At 48.1% G+C, this 16,610-nt stretch overlaps 1 protein-coding gene across 1 annotated transcript; it reads right to left on the reverse strand.

Moving 5' to 3' along the window:
- Positions 1–1,876: 1,876 nt before the first annotated feature.
- Positions 1,877–16,270, reverse strand: LOC116545090 (prosaposin-like). The gene is made up of 9 exons (XM_032271710.1): positions 16,235–16,270; positions 15,169–15,176; positions 11,327–11,459; positions 8,793–8,867; positions 8,085–8,210; positions 5,820–6,020; positions 4,984–5,125; positions 3,153–3,208; positions 1,877–2,056 (listed from the first exon to the last, which is right to left on the reverse strand). The coding sequence occupies exons 1-9, from the start codon at positions 16,268–16,270 to the stop codon at positions 1,877–1,879; spliced, it is 957 nt and encodes a 318-aa protein (XP_032127601.1).
- Positions 16,271–16,610: the final 340 nt, after the last annotated feature.

Genomic DNA, 16,610 nt, shown 5'->3' on the forward strand with positions numbered 1-16,610 from the left:
TTAGACTGTCCTGGGGAAGGTCCAGACAGCCTTGGGAAAGCTTTGAGGAGGAAGGTGACCTGGGGGTGTGTTTTTATTCCGTTTGAGTGCCATCTTTCAGACCAAGAGTTCCCTCCACATTCCTGAGGGATGTGAGGGTCAGCTGGAGATCCACTCCTCCCCAATGCACCCTCCCCACAACCAACCAACACTTCCGTGTCTTGGATTGAAAAGTTTCTAACCCCATTCTAACTTGGAAAGACTTGAAAGCAACAGACAAGAGGGTGTGAGCTTGGCCCTATGTCATCTGGGCCCTGTGTCCTGCATGGCTGATAGAAAGGGCTGCTGAGTCACCGTCAGTTCTGAGACGGGCTAAAGAATGGATAAATAAATTGTAGGATATCCATAAAATGGAATCCTATTCAGTAACAAAAAGAAAAGACCAATATATGCAACAACATGGATTAATTAAAAAAAATTATACTGAGCATTAAAAAAAAAAAGCCAGACACAAAGTAGTATATATTGTATAATTTCATTCCTAAGAAGTTCTAGAAAAGCAAACAATATTCTATGGTAAAAGAAATCAGAACTGTGGTTGTCACTGGGTGACAGATGGGGATTGCCTACGGAGGAGCAGGAGAAATGTTTCTGCAGTGCTGGACATGTTCCATCTTGAGAGGAATGTGGGTTACATAGGCACATGCCATTGTCACCACTCATTGAACCACACACCACCTGTGCATTTCACTACATATCCATTATACCTCAATTTAAAAAACAACTGGAGAGACAATATGTTTCTATTGATCTTTTATTATATTTTCCATTTTTTAGTTCTAAGAGTTTCATTTAGTTCTTTTTTATTGTTCTCACGTCTCGTGAGATTCTTCTTTGCTGGTTACATTCATCTTTTCCTGCAGCTTCTTTAACATATTTACCACAGATATGTTAAAGTCTTTGATAATTCCAACATCTGGATCAGCAATGGGCCTGTTTCCATTACAGATTTTACTCTTGACTGTGGATCACATTCTCCTGCTTCTCCCATGCCTTGCCATTAAAAAAAAAAATTGTATGTTGGACATCGTGTCTAGAAAGTAAAGACTGAGGCTGGGCATGGTGGCTCATGCCTGTAATCCAAGCACTTTGGAGGCCAAGGCGGGCGGATCACCTGAGGTTGGGAGTTCAAGACCAGCCTGACCAACATGGTGAAACCCTGTCTTGAAAAAAAAAAAAAAAAAAAAAAAAAAGCAGAAAGTAAAGGCTGAAACACACACACATATGAAATTCACCATCAGATGGAATGTCCTTTCTTTTATTACATATCTCAGGTGAGGAGCTGATTAAACTCCTTTTGTTTAAACATTAAGGCCCTACCAAAGGCATAAAAGCCTATTAAGGCCTCCTAAAGGGATACAATCAACTCAACTCCCAACTGGATCAAGGAGATCTCTCTTTGCTTTTCAGCTTTAGTTGCAGAATCTCTTTGTGCCTCAGTTTATCTCTCTGTAAAATGGGGGTGATCACCTCATATGACTGCAGGGTGAGTCAATGAGGGTGAGTCAATGAGGTAACATGGGTGAAGTGATTAGAGCAGGGCCCAAAACACAGGAATGCGGTGGCGGGGGGCGGTGTGCCATCAGTGTATTCTACGTGTGGACTGCATTGGCACCAGGCAAGCCCTTCTTTAAGATCTGAGAGGCTTGAGGCTCTGTGCGGGCTTTCTCCCCGACCTTTGTAAGCTCCCCTCCAGACGTTGTCCAAGGCTAGTCTGCTGGAGGCTGATATGACATCCTCCTGTTAACAAGTCTCCCATTTGTGTCTCTGGCCAGGCATCCCCCCTGAGCACCAGGGTTTCTCAATTGACAGAGAATGTCTCTGACTTCTCTGATCTTCACTGTGAGAGCTCAGGGCCTCTCTCCACCCAGCGTGGGAACTCGGGGCCTCTCTCTCCACTCTGTGTGGGGCCCCAGGGCCTCTCCTTCCGCCCGGCATCAGGATATTGACGGTCACTGTGCAGACCATAATGCTTTCCACTAATCCGTTGAGATGAGGCAACGTAACAGCAGTATTCCTGTCCATAGAAATACATGGAAGGGAGCTGATATCCTCATCTCTCAATGTGATGGTGCTACATGCTTTGATCGCTGAATGCGTCTGTACGCTTGATCTCAAGAGGAAGAGCAGTGAAGAGGAAAACAGTCAACTATTTTTTGTTTGCACAAGTAGCACAATAGATTTTTTAAATGAATTCAATAGTTTTTTCCAGATTTGATAAAACTGAAAGGGATTTTTGATTTTTGTTTCTGTTGGGCTGATTTAAAGAAGAGATGATAGCTGGGCGCAGTGGCTCATGCCTGTAATCCCAGCACTTTGGGAGGCAGAGGTAGGCAGATCACCTGAGGTTGGGAGTTCGAGACCAGCCTGATCAACATGGAGAAAACCCATCTCTACTAAAAATACAAAATTAGCTGGGCAGGGTGGCAGGAACCCGTAATCCCAGCTACTCAGGAGGCTGAGGCAGGAGAATCGCTTGAACCCGGGAGGCTGAGGTTGCAGTGAGCCAATTTTGCACCATTGCACTCCAGACTGGGCAACAAGAGCAAAACTCCGACTCAAAAAAAGAAATCGCAAAAAAAAGAAGAAGAGATGATATTAAAAAGATAAAAAACAACAAGCAATAAACCATAAAGGAACGCCCCTACCACCTGAATGCCTCCAAAGCCAGTGCAGGAATTACCAGCTCAAGAGGCAGCTTCAGCAGACACTGCTGCAGTGCACAAGACAGACTCTGGGAGGCATTATTCCCCCCATTCAGGGGGCAACAGAGCCATTCTCAGGCCGGTTTAGAGAGCCCTTGACTTCTACAGATCCCAGGGTTTCAGCCAGACCTAGAAACCTGATGGCCGGCCTGAATGGGCAGACTAACAAAATGCCAGGAAGCCATCAGGGCAGTGCCGGGGATCAAGACGCTTCAGCCTCTCCCATGATGGGGGAGCTACTGAGATCGCAAGTGGAGAGTCCCCTAGCCAGAGGGTTCCATTTGACCCAATTCAGTACTCTAAGGTTAAAAAAGGAAAAGTAAACCATGTAATATTCAAAATTCCTGGAAATGATGAAATTTGAAAACCAAAGAGAAATGCTAACAAGGGGTCCTCCGTGCCACCTACCATGTGCATCATGTGGATGGCAATTTCAAAATACTGGCTGATACAGTTCTTGCATGGAGGAGGGAGAAACAGATTGCTAGTTAAACAAATCACTGCAACAATGCACCAAAAACCAACCGGCCCAAAAAACCTCAGCATTTCCAACAGAGTCAGCTCTTGACTATCAAGCAAGTTTCTAAAGTAGAATTTGATAAATGTCTGCTCGGGGCCAGTTTTAGTAAGATGAAAATGACAGTTTGTTTATTCTATCATTTGTAATAAGGAAACGTATGCAAAACATGTTTTGAAAAAATGTGTCTTAAGGGACCTTAAAGATTCCATCCTCCTCTCTCCTTTATCTTCTAACCCCACTTGCCCCAGGATCATACAGCAACTATTCAGTGGCAATTTGGAGAGAAGGCAGCTAGGAGAGACACCGCTTAGGAACTGGACATTACCTTTCAAAACCATTTACACCATCTCAGATGGGACTGTAAAGCTTAAATCCAGCAGAGTCAAGTCATAATGATTTTTAACTGCCTATTTTCAGAATATCTAGAGACTTCCTGTAGACGCCACAGAATTGCTTGTTGTATCTGGGGAGATTCTACAGATAGAGGACCAAAGGTAATATGCTACAGCCTCTCAGAGAGGGTTCAATTGGGAAACCTATTTAAATGATGTTATGCAAAGACACTTAAAATGAGGCTACAGGATTCCTAGGCTTTCAAAATCGATGAATGTTAACCTGACTGATATTCCTAATGGAGAATAAGTCAGAAAGAATAAGTCAGGTGGGCATGGTGGCTCACTCCTGTAATGCCAGCTACTTGGGAGGCTGCAGAGAGGACTGCTTGAACCCAGGAGATAAAGGCTGCAGTGAGCTATGATTGTGCCACTGCACTCCAGCCTGGGCGACAGAGCTAAACACTGTCTCAAGAAAAAAAGAGGAGAGAAAAAGCCTCATCTCCTAGAGCCAGCCACTCCCACTCAAAAAGCCTCTCTAGATCCCAAAGGACAGTGATTACAACCAGCTTCCCACCTGCCAGACTAGCAGGTTTCTTCAGTTGTCATGTACTAAAAATGGCATTTTGGTTTTACACATCCACCTGAGTGTGATTAATAATGTTGGAATAGGGACCCAGAATGGAACCATCTACCTAAGGGGCCAAGAAAATGAGTTTCTGAGCCCGGAGGACTAAGGGAGGTTTCCAGGGGAACCATGGTTAGCGACCATGCTTGCTGCAGGAGCTCAGCTGGAATTCTGAGTGTCAAATAAGGCCGGGCACAGTGGCTCATGCCTGTAATCCCAGCACTTTGGGAGGCCAAGGTGGGAGAATCACTTGAGGTCAGGAGTTTGAGACCAGCCTGGGCAACACAGTGAAACCCCACTCTACTAAAAATACAAACATTAGCTGGGCATAATGGTATTCACCTAAGTAGCTAACTCAGGAGGCTGAGGCAGGAGAATCACTTGAACCGGGGAGGCGGAGGTTGCAGTGAGCTGAGACGGTGCCACTGCACTCCAGCAAGACTGGACAGAGCAAGACTGTCCCAAACAAAAAAAAGAGGGGAGTAACAAGTGTTTCTACAGGGTTCCTAATACACAGGGTGCCTTGCAGGAAAGAAAGTCTTCCCAGAAGTGGTCTCCTACTTTTTGTCGCCAGTTTTGTCACATATCCAGACTCCATTGACCAAAAGAGATTCAAGTCTCCACTACCTTTTCAAGCTGCTTTCTGGGGGAAAAAAAAAAAAAAAAAAAAGCGTGCTGTCTGAACGCCCTACTCCAGCCTCCAGAACCCAGCTCCCAGGCCCAGGGCATCCTCAATGCACAAGGACACAAGGCTCACTGTGTCGGCCATGCCAGGGCCCAAGTGGTCACACTGCTCCTTGACATGCTCTGCCAAGGCCTGGACAAAGGTGGAGTTGGTCTGTACAGCAGTCTGGATGTCAGTCACCATCTGATTGCGGTCCTGGCAAACGTCCCTATCAACCTACAGGAGAGGCAGTTAGGTCAGCAACTTAAGAGGACCCTTATATTCAGGGCTGCAGCATTAGAGGGCACTTACTGACCAGTTCCTAAGGTGCTTTACTGGCTCTCAAGTTACTGATTACTTAAAATCAATTGAGTGTTCATTATAGTAACAGAATAGTATAAAAAGGAGGTTTAGTATAAAAAGGTTGGCCAGGCACAATGTCTCACACCTGTAATCCCAGCATTTTGGGAGGCCAAGGCAGGCAGGTCGCTTGAACCCAGGAGCTTAAGACCAACCTGGACAACGTGGCAAAACAAAAAAATACAAAAATTATCCAGGTGTGGTGGTGTGTGTCTGTGCTTCCAGCTACTTAGGAGGCTAAGGTGGGAGGATCACTTAAGCCTCAGAGGTGGAGGCTGCAGTGAACCATGATTACACCACTGCACTCCAGCTTGGGTGACAGAATGAGACCCTGTCTCAAAAATAAAAGAAGTAAAATTTTCTAAAGGGGCTTCATCTTTGCATATTTTAAATATCCCAATATTTAGAAACTTCCTGGTACAAGCATTTAAAGGCTGGCTCATGTAACTGCAGAGTCAAGCATAGGGATAAGCCCCAGTTTAAGAATTGCAGGTGCACTCTCTGCCCTTTTTGTCTCTCATCTCCAGTGCAACCAAAAATGGGGCCCTCAGCAGCCAGCTGGTTGTCTTACCTTTGGCTGGGGCTTGCTGTGGGGCCCAACCTGAGGGCAGAGGAGGAGGGGGATGCTGGCCATGGAGGGGGCCACCAGCTCACTCATGTCCAGCTCTGGGCTCTTATTGGACTCCAGCTGCTTCTGGTGATTCAGCTCTGCCAGGTGCTTCTGGAGAGACTTGCAGAGGCTGAGAGCAGAGCACACCTCCCCGGGACAGCTCTGGTGGGAAGGAAAGAAGCCCCACTGAAAATCTTCTCCCCAGGGGGAAACATGAGCGGTCAGCTGGTGCCTCTGAATTAGTCCCTCTCCTTAAATCCCTTAAAAGAAACACAAACCTGTTGTCTAAATTCAAACTGCTCAGCATACCTGAAAATGTCAAAATTACCCAATCCAAGTGGCTAACCACACAGCAGCCCCTAAGCTTCCTCAATTATCCTGTTGGGCAATGATACAGTTTGGTTGTGTCCCCACCCAAATCTCATCTTGAATTGTAGCTCCCATAATCCCCACTCGTCGTGGGAGAGACCCAGTGGGAGGTAATGGAATCACAGGGGCGGGTTTTCCCATGCTGTTCAGTGATAGTAAGTCTCATAAGAGCTGATGGTTTTATAAAAGGCAGTTCCCCTGCACACACTCTCTTGCCTGCTGCCATGTAAGACGTGGCTTTGCTCCTCCTTCACCTTCTGCCATGATTATGAGGCTTTCCCAGCCATGTGGAACTGGGAGTCCATTAAACCCTTTTATTCTATTTTTATTAATTACCCAGTCTCGGGTATGTCTTTATTAACAGCATGAAAATGGACTAACACAGGCTTCCTAAATGTTACCTCTGCTCCCCTCACCTCTTCTTTAAAGGAATAGGAGGCCAGGTGTGGTCGCTCACACCTGTAATCCCAACACTTTGGGAGACCAAGGTGGGTGGATCGCCTGAGGTCAGGAGTTCAAAACCAGCCTGGCCAACATGGTGAAAGCCTGTCTCTACAAAAATATAAAAATTAGCTGGGCATGATGGCAGGTGCTTGTGATCCCAGCTACTCAGGAGGCTGAGGTGGAAGAATTGCTTAAACCCAGGAGGCAGAGGTTGCAGTGTGCCAAGATCGTGCCATTGCACTTCATCCTGGGAGACACTGTGAGACTCTGTCATCTCAAAAAAATGATAAAATAAAAAATTAAAGGAATAGGAGCTTCTGGTTGGAGGAGGAGAGTCAGCAATTCTAAGCCACTTCCCCCGCAAAATGAGCTAACACAATAGGTTTCAACACCTTCCATATGCTGATGCCTCCCAAGTGTTTACCTGCACTTTTGTACCCACGCCCACCCCACAGACATCTCAAACTTACCCCTCATTCTATCCTGCCTGACCAGCTCCATTTTAGCAAATAACTCCACCTTCATCTTCATGGAAACCTAGGAGTCATTTGGAGCTCTTCCTCTCCTATACCTGCCCCTCATGAGCAAGTCCAGTCCATTTAATCCTCCAAAAGGGAATTTGCATCTGCCACTTCCACTGTCCACATCTCACTCACAAGGCAATGTCCTCCTGAGGGTCCTGAAGGCTTCCCCGCTTGCAGCTCCCCATCATCGGGACCTATACTGAGACCAAGCCCACCGAAACCCCCTTACAGTCATGGCACTCCAAGGACTGCATCTGCAATCCTTGAAGATGGCCTAGAAGGCCTTGCCACATAACCCCTGCCTTCCTCATGAAAACCTTGGTCCTGTCTTGGGACAGTCCTGCTCCACTGCCCCCCTTCAGTTACTTAAAACACCTCTGCTTTGTCAAGGCCTTTCCAAATTCCACAAAGCTAGCTCCATGTTCTTTGCTGAAAACCCAGTTGGTGGCATAGGGTCTGTGTGTAATACATACTTAATGAATGAAAGATGAGCATCTTTGTAGCTGAACACCCAAGTACATTCCCTGGATTATTCCTTAATTATAAGTTCACAGAAATAAATTCACAGAAGTGAAGTTTTGTGCTTGCTTACAGGGGCCAGTTAAAGACAGGACATGATCGATCCAACTCACAGCTCTGAAGGTTATGTGGGTTTACTTTCCTGCAGCAGTCCGACCAGTCCCCAGCACCCTCGCTAACCCCAGGACAAGTTACATCAGAGTGGCCTGCTGTGCCAAAGCTATTCTGGATGCCAAACTGTAGCAAGATGCTGTTGAGGAATTCCAGAACTGTGAACAGACTTTCCATTTTAATCAATCTACTCTAGGCTACTTCCTCTCCTGGGCCCCAAAAACATCTTCAGGGAAAAGCCTATTCCCCCATCACTTACCATTTCTCCTTTAATGATGTCCAGAATGACCAGGAGGTAGGAGTCCACTATCTCCTTGCATGAAGCAGACATGTTGGGTTTAGGAAGCCAGTCGCAGGTCTTCTCCAAGTGAACAAGGATCTCCACCTATGAGAGGACACCAGGTCAGAATCAGGACCGGCTTTCCTCCCTGGAAATAAACAGCCTGAAGGCAAGAAGCCCTCAATAGCTACCAGAAAAGACAAGCCTGGAAAACAACCAGCCCTCAGGGAAAAGGACTTGGCCATGGTTAGCTATGGCTCTATCAGATCCATCAGGCAAAAGCAGACATGACATTCAAAATGAAGGCCCTCCCACCTGCTGTCTCACAGGCATGGGGAATTCTAAGGCAGAGATGGCCAAACTGGACCTAGGTATTAGTGACAGCAACACATCTCAAGTATCTGGGCATTTAGTCCCGGGGTCAGCAAAGTAGACCCTTCAGTTTATTTTTGTACAACTCAGAATGGAGAATGGTTTTCACATTTATAAAGCATTTTAAAAAGAGACTGTGACAAGGACAGTATATGGCTCATACAGCCTAAAATCTTTTCTCCTTGGTCCTTTGTAGAAGACGTCTGCCACCCTCAGGCCTACTCCATTGCACTTCAGACACCAGAATCACAGCTCTTTTAGGAACCAGTGCGTGTGCCCGCAGCTCAGGCCCCATCCCCACTCACAGCAGCTCACCTTGATGGCATTGTCTTTCAGCATATCACCCGCTGAGGTGACAACGTCTTTGCATATGTCACAGGGAAGGGATTTCTAAGAGAAAGAACACAAAAATGTGTATATTTAGTACATAAATTCATACGCCACACAGCCGGAACCCCCCCGTGGCCTTTTCCATATTCTGTCTAACCAGGGTTATGATCATGACCACGCTCCCCTGTCACATCCTGGCTCTCCACCCTGCATGAGCAGCACTGGGGCACCTCAGGGAGGGAAGGGAGTGCGACTCACTACAACACACTGTGATTTACAGGATACAGAACCTTGGCTCCTGCCCAAGCAGCACCCCACGTGGCACAGGTCAATTTCACATCAATGCTCACAACACCTTAGGAAACTGAAGCTCAGGTGAAATCACAGTCACATCAGTACAGCAGAGAGGTGGGTGGGACAGAGAAACAAACGCCTTACCTATTTCTGAAGGCACACACACACTGTGTTTCCTCTGCCTCCCAGGCAAGTTAGGGAGGCACGGCCACCACAAAGCCAATCTTCTGAGAAGCCTGGGCACCAAGACCCCCACCTGGCCCAGAGGCCATGGAAATTCTAGTTGGTTCCTGCAGCTCTTGGGGAAGAATGATCGGGCTCCCTTCTTGACGTCAACTGACTTTCCACCCATGGAGAAGAAACTACCACGTCTGGGTGAGACTGAGGAACACCTATGACTTAGCTGCATTTAGAGAAACCAATTTGAACCTAGTCAGGCTAAAACAGTCATCCTTTGGTATCTGAGGGGGTATCAACTCCAGGACCCCCGTGGGCACCCAAATTCCAGGATGCTCAAGTTTCCCAGACTGCCCTCAGCATCTGTGGAAACAGAAGGTCAAAGGTACTGTGCATGGAGCCATAGCAAGAGAGGGCTGGGCCATGACAAGACCGGCCAATCAAGGAAGTTTTAAAGTCCTCGCTGGACACACATTAAACCCGGAAACCGGAAGTAGTATTAAAAACAAGACTGAAGGCAAATTAGAAACCAAATCTGAAAGTAGTTTCGGCCAGTGGTGGTAGCCCACACCTGTAATTACAGCACAGTGGGAGGCAGGAGGATGACCTTAGCCCAGGGGTTCAAGACCAGCCTGGGCAACATGGTAAAAACTCTTATCTCTACAAAAAATATAAAACTTAGCCAGGCATGCTGGGGCACAACTGTGGTTCCAGTTACTCAGAAGGCTGAGGTGGGAAAATTGCTGGAGCCCAGGCGGTTGAGGCTGCAGTGAGCCATGATTGCACCACTGCACTCCAGCCTAGGCAACAGAGCCAGATCCTGTTTCAAAAAAAAAAAAAAAAGAGGCAAGTATGGCCACAGAGGCAGTTTTCCAGGAAATAATTCACAAGCTGTTTTTAAAAGAATGGTGCTGCCAGTGCGGCGGCTCAGATCTGCAATCCCAGCACTTTGGGAAGCTGAGGCGGGTGGATCACCTGAGATTGGGAGTTCAAGAGCAGCCTGACCAACATGGAGAAACCCCATCTCTACTAAAAATACAAAATTAGCCGGGCATGGTGGCACATGTCTGTAATCCCAGCTACTCGGGAGGCTGAGGCAGGAGTATCACTTGAACCTGGAGGCGGAGGTTGCAGTGAGCTGAGATCATACCATTGCACTCCAGCCTGGGCAACAAGAACAAAACTCTGTCTCAAAAAAAAAAAAAAAAAAGAATGGTGCTAAGTTTTCTTCTCTTACTGCAGGAGCACTAGCGGCCACTGACAAGTTTTTTAGAACTCAAAGTCTGCTCAAACATAGCCCGTACCACATGATGGCCGGCACAGCCCTGAGTGAGCCCAGGGCAGCAGCTCTGCGTTCAGCTGGCACGGTCAGCAGAGCGTCTCCCGAGAGGGCTCAGGACCGTGAGGAAGGCACCCAAGGCTTGTCACCTTAGACCAGCCTCCCACATTAATATGCTGTATTTTGCATCATTTAGGTGAAAAATCAGTGCTAGCTTCTCCAGTGCAGTTAGAGCTGGAAATCCAATTTAAATGGCAACCACACTCCAGGATTTCAATCAGTGGTTTGCCTGTTTGAGAGGAGTGAGGAGAGAACAAAATATCAAACAAGCAGAAAGTGCCTGAAAAGCTCGTCATGTACTTTTTGGAGTGAGTGACCAAGGACAGAGACGTGCCTATGTGCACAGTGCTGGGAATGGGCACTGCCAACCCACTGGCCTCTTGTCTAGGGTGAGAAGTGGGATCTGCACAGAGGTCCAGGAGGCAGCATGGGGCACACGGAGCAGCAGGCACAGAGGACCTCATCCTGTCTGCCACAGCAACCAGGCAGCCTCAGGGGAGTGAAACATTAACCTCTCTGGGCCTCCATCTCCTCTGCTGGAAAATGGGTACACTCACAAATAGGTCTCCCCTCCCACACAGGGTCACAGTGAGAAGCAAACAAAACCAGGCAAGAGAAAGTGCCCTGTCGATATGGCAGTGAATTACAGCTGCTCTAACAGGACCCCAGAGGAGTGCTGGGACTGGGACGCAGGGCAGCGGCCACTCACCGCTGTCTGCTTGTTCCAAGCGGTCTGCAAGCAATGCTTCACCGGCCCAAAGTCAGACGCCGTCTTCACATTCTGGCACCACACTGCCGGGGCTCTGCAGCATTCTTTCAGCCCAAGGACCGGCCGGCTAGAGCTAAAAGGAAAGCCAATATGAGGAGGTGGCCTGTTTTTCAGCAAATCAGATCCACCTGATCATTTCCCCAGGACTGAGGGCTGACCGTGGCCTTGAGCTGGACGTCCCCACTCGGCCCCTCACCCAGCTATATGAGACACCAGCCACACAGATGCATTCCTGTCCTGGTCAACAAGCTGGCTTGTCACAGTCACCGGGGCTGGAAGAGACTCATTTATCTGGTTCACTTTCATCCTCTCCAACTACCTTTAAACAGTGTCAGGGAGTATCAGAACTTTAAATCCTCATAACCTTAAAATGTTTTTAGAAGTAACGAAAGAAACCACAGGAGAGAAGACTGACAAATTCAAATACAGGGACGATTTTGATTTCCGTAGAATGAATAACAGCTGTAGAATGATTTTTTAAAAAAGAAAAACAAACCTGTAGCAAAAGAAAACCAGGACTCATATCCTTATTACATACAATAATGGTCAGCTGCAGTGGCTTACACCTGTAACCCCAGCACTGTGAGAGGCCAAGGTGGAGGAGCACTTGAGTCTGGGAATTCAAGACCAGCCTGGGCAACATGGCAAAACCTCATCCGTAAAAAATTAGCCCTGCCTGGGAAACAAGAGCAAAACTCTGTCTCAGAAAAAAGAAAGAAAGAAAGAAAGAAAGGCAGAATACTTAGGTGAGTGGGGAGAATGCACCCCGTGATCTTTCTAGAAGGCGCTACATAAACATATGTGAGTACAGGAAGACACAATGAGCGAGCAAGTGACTCTGTGGGGGGGGGGGCAGGCAGCATAAGCCTGAGTGGTGAGTTAAATGACAGGGTCCCTACCTCAATTATTTTGCTCCAAAAATGTCTTCCTTTTGTTGGGTGCTATAGCTCACACCTGTAATCCCAGCACTTTGGGAGGCTGAGGTAGGAGGATCGAGTGAGCCCAGGAGTTTCAGACCAGCCTGGGTAACATAGTGAGACCCCATCTGTATTTAAAAAAAAAAAAAAAAAAAGATACAGGCCGGGCGTGGTGGCTCATGTCTGCAATCCCAGCACTTTGGGAAGCCAAGATAGGTGGATCATCTGAGGTCAGGAGTTTGAGAACAGCCTAGCCAACATGGCGAAATCCTATCTCTACTAAAAATACAAGAATTTTTATATTTATTTTATTTATATTTTTGAGATGGAGTCTTGCTCCGTTGCCCAGGCTGCAGTGCACCCGCCACCACACCCAGCTAATTTTTGCATTTTTGGTAGAGATGGGGTTTCACCATATTGGCCAGGCTGGTCTCAAACTCATGAACTCAAATGATCCACTTGCCTCGGCCTCCCAAAGTGCTGGGATTGCAGACATTAGCCACCACACTGGCCCAAGAGGTGGTTTTTGTTTGTTTGTTTGTTACTTTTCTTTTTTGAGATGGAGTCTCTCTCTATCACCCAGACTAGAGTGCAGTATCGAGACGCCAGGTCACTGCAACCTCTGCCTCCAGGTACAAGCAATTCTCCTGCCTCAGCCTCCTGAGTAGCTGGGACATAGGCACATGCCACCAAGCCCGGCTAATTTTTGTATTTTTAGTAGAGATGGGGTTTCACCATACTGGCCAGGCTGGTATCTAACTTCTTACCTCGTAATCCGCCTGCCTCGGCCTCCCAAAGTTCTGGGATTACAGGTGTGAGCCACCGTGCCTAGCCAAGAGTTTTTAATTATTTAATTTATTTTTTTGAGATAGGGTCTCACTCTGTCACCCAGGCAGGAGTTTGCAGTGGTGCAATCCCACTCACTGCAATCTCCACCTCCCGGGTTCAAGCAATTCTCCTGTCTCAGCCTCCCGAGTAGATGGGACTACAGCACTTGCCACCACGTCTGGCTAATTTTTGTATTTTTGGTAGAGATGGATTTTCACTATTTTGGCCAGGTGGGTCTTTAACTCCTGAGCTCAGGTGATCCGCCCGCCTCTGCCTTCCGAAGTGCTGGGATTACAGGTGTTAAGCCACTACGCCCAGCATTTTTTTTTTTTTTTTTTTTTTTTTTTGAGACAGGGTCTCGCTCCGTCACCCAGGCTGGAGTGGAGTGGCTCAATCATGACTCACTGCAGCCTTGACTTTCTAGGCTCAAGTGATCCTCCTGCCTCAGCCTCCTGAGTAGCTGAGACTACAGGTGTGCACCACCACAACTGGCTAATTTGATTTTTTTTTTTTCTTGGAGGCACAAGGTCTCACTCTGTTAGCCGGACTGGTCTTGAACTCCTGGAGTCAAGCAATCCTCCCACCTCAATCTCCCAAAGTGCTGGGATTACAGGCATGAGCTAGTGCTCCTGGTGGCCTGGGTTCAAATCTTAGTAAGCTAGAGCCCTGTGAGACCTTGGGGAAGTCACTGCTCTTCTGCGAGCCTCAGTTTCCACTTCTGCAAAATGGGAACATAGTGGTGGGAAGGGCAGAATCACAGGGAGGATGTTTACGTGCCCAGCAGGGGAGCCACTCACTCAAATCTGTTTTAGGAAGGTCCCAGCAGGTTCGAAGAGGAAGGGGTTCTGAGGGGAGGGGACTGGGGGGCCGTGGGGATGGCCATGGAGGAGGAGGACCCAGAGACCAGGCAGGGTGGTCAGAGAGGCAGGAGGACAGCCAGCAATATGCATTGAAAAGGGACAGATATCGGCCAGGTTCGGTGGCTCACACCGATAATCCCAGCACTTTGGGAGGCCGAGGTGGGAGGATCACCTGAGGTCAGGAGTTCCAGACCATCCTGGCTAACACGGTGAAATCCCGTCTCTACTGAAAATACAAAACTTAGCTGAGGGTGGTGGTGCACACCTATAATCCCAGCTACTTGGGAGACTGAGGTAGGAGAATTCGCTTGAACTCGAGAGAAAGAGGTTTCATTGAGCCAAGATCCCACCACTGTACTCCAGCCTGGGCAACAGAGGGAGACTCGGCTGTGTCTCAAAACAAACAAACAAACAAAAAACAAAACAAAACAAAACAAAATAGACCTCCCCAAGCAGGTGGAAGGCTGGAGGACTGGGAAGGGCCTGTCTGGTGCTCCGGTCCCCCCTGTGATCACACATAAAACAAGCTCTCCACGATCCAGGGAGCCCAGCCTGAGCCTCCCCTCCACCCAATCTCCCGGGGCCGCCCAGCCACGCTCCTCCTCCTCGAGGCCGCCCAGAAGGGTCTTGGCTCTGACCATATCCGCAGCCTCCACCTTGATGAGCCGGTGCTTGAAAGAGCCATACTTGGCATCTCCGGGGTTCTTGGAGTCCCCGGGGCCCGCGCGGTCCGGCTCCAAGTGGCTCTCCGCGTCCTCATAGTGGTCCTCGAAGTCCAGGTTCTTCTGCTCCCAGGAGGCCCTCAGGATGTCGCTCTCGGTGTAGTTCGGGGTGGGCGGCTGCGGAGGGGGCCTCCGACCGCCAAAGCTCAGGTAGTCCCATAGCCACTTGTTCATTTGGGCGCCTGTCACCCCCAATCCGGCCACTGTCAGAGGCACCCCCACATGCGCTTCTCCGGGCCCCTTTCCCCAGGGAGAAGGAGGAGGAGGAAAGGAAGAGCGGGGAAAGAGGAGAAAGATCAGGTGCGCCCTGTGGCGGGGCTCTGGATGGATAGAGGGAAGGAAAAGGTGAACGAGGAGGAGAAAAACGAGGCGACAGAGGAGGGAGGAGGACAAGCCCACCTCAGCCCGGCTGGGGAAGCACCGCGGGGGAAGGGGCACCCCGCAGGGCCCTGAACGCCGCGCGCTGGGGGCCAGGGCGAGCTGCATCCCCGGAGGAGCGTGGAGTTCTCGCGGGCAGCGCGGTTACCTGGCTCTGCTCAGCCGCCCGCAGCCTCCGGGAAGCTACAGGGTCCAGTCCTGGGGTCCGAAAATAGGGGCCAGTGCCGCCTGCGGACGCTCCCGGCCCCTCGCCCAGCCCGGACTCCTGGGTTCTCAGCGCAGCAGGCGGGCTTCCCAGGGGCGCGGGCGTCGTGAGCAAAGTTGCCGCGCGGAGACTGTGACCTCGGCGGGACGCATTCTTTGTTGCGCCCCTCTCGGTTCAGCTGGGAGCCCGAATCCCAAGGTCCCGGCCGGGCAGCTCCGATCCGCCCTAGCCACTCGCACAAAGGGAAATAAAAACCTCCTCCAATCCCCTTTCACGCTTTCGGAGAGGACTTTCCCAGCCGCCGCTAGTGCACCGCCAGGAGTTGGGACGCTGGAGAGGGGGCTTGCGGGAAGAGAGCCAGGTTCCCACCCGTGTCTCCCAGTCCCTGTAGGGTAATTTTGGATTAATCCAAAATTAGATAAGAAACAGATAAGTATATGGGCAATGAGTAAATAGAAAGGTGGTAGATTTAAATCCAACATTATTTGCATTGCAGGTAGATAGCCTAAACGCTCCATTTAAAAGGCAGAGGCAGAAAACTTAGATTCATAAAGAAGCAAAACAAATTATATATCATCTACAAGGCACGCTGTATAAATATATAGCGATAAGATAGAAGCAAAAATGAGACAAGATGAGCAAAATACTACACAAGCAGTAATTATGAGAAGGCTGAACTGGTAATAATTATATCACACAAAGTAATCTTCACAACAAGGGACACTCCTATGGGTAAAGGACACGGTCTAAGGACACAGGAGTATATCCATTAAGAGGACATAGCAATTCTAAAGGTATAAAGCAATCCTAAAGGTATAAAGCACATAACAGAGCTTCAAAGTACACAAAGCAAAGGCTGAAAGCACTGAAAACAGAAATAACATATCGGCGGTTGTAGTTGGGAATGCTAACACTTGTTTCTTAGTCTTTGGTAGAACAAGTAGAGAGGAAATCAGTAAGAATATAGAAAACATGAACTGCACTGCCTTCCTGTCTGATTTAGTTGATATTTATGCTACTCTCTACCTAAAAATGACAAAATACATATAATTCCAAATGTACATGAACTATTTAAAATAGACCCTATTCCAGAACATAAAATGTAGCTCAATAAACTGTAAATGAATTAAATCATTTAAGAATATATTATCTGAATCAAATGGAATTAAAATAGAATAACAAGGACATATTTGACAAATCCATTCACTATTTGAAAATTAAACAAGATACTTCTAAATAGCCTCTAGTGGAAAAAACACACAAGATAAGGTAGAGAATAGTTTGCATTAAATGAAAAATACAACATACAGAAAT

The sequence above is a fragment of the Sapajus apella genome, unplaced genomic scaffold (genome assembly GCF_009761245.1).
Source record: "Sapajus apella isolate SASKATOON/1434 unplaced genomic scaffold, GSC_monkey_1.0 scaffold246, whole genome shotgun sequence".
Classification (NCBI taxonomy): domain Eukaryota; kingdom Metazoa; phylum Chordata; class Mammalia; order Primates; family Cebidae; genus Sapajus; species Sapajus apella.

Bases quoted from the DNA above. Each gene is read 5' to 3' on its own strand.
- LOC116545090 (XM_032271710.1), bottom strand. From the start codon at position 16,270: ATGTTTTCTATATTCTTACTGATTTCCTCTCTACTT. The intron at 8,211-8,792 runs GTGAGCTGCTGT...GTCCTCTCATAG, and splicing joins TGAAAGACAATGCCATCAAG to GTGGAGATCCTTGTTCACTT. The intron at 3,209-4,983 runs CAGTGAGCCTTG...TTCTCCCTCCTC, and splicing joins GGGCCCTGGCATGGCCGACA to CATGCAAGAACTGTATCAGC.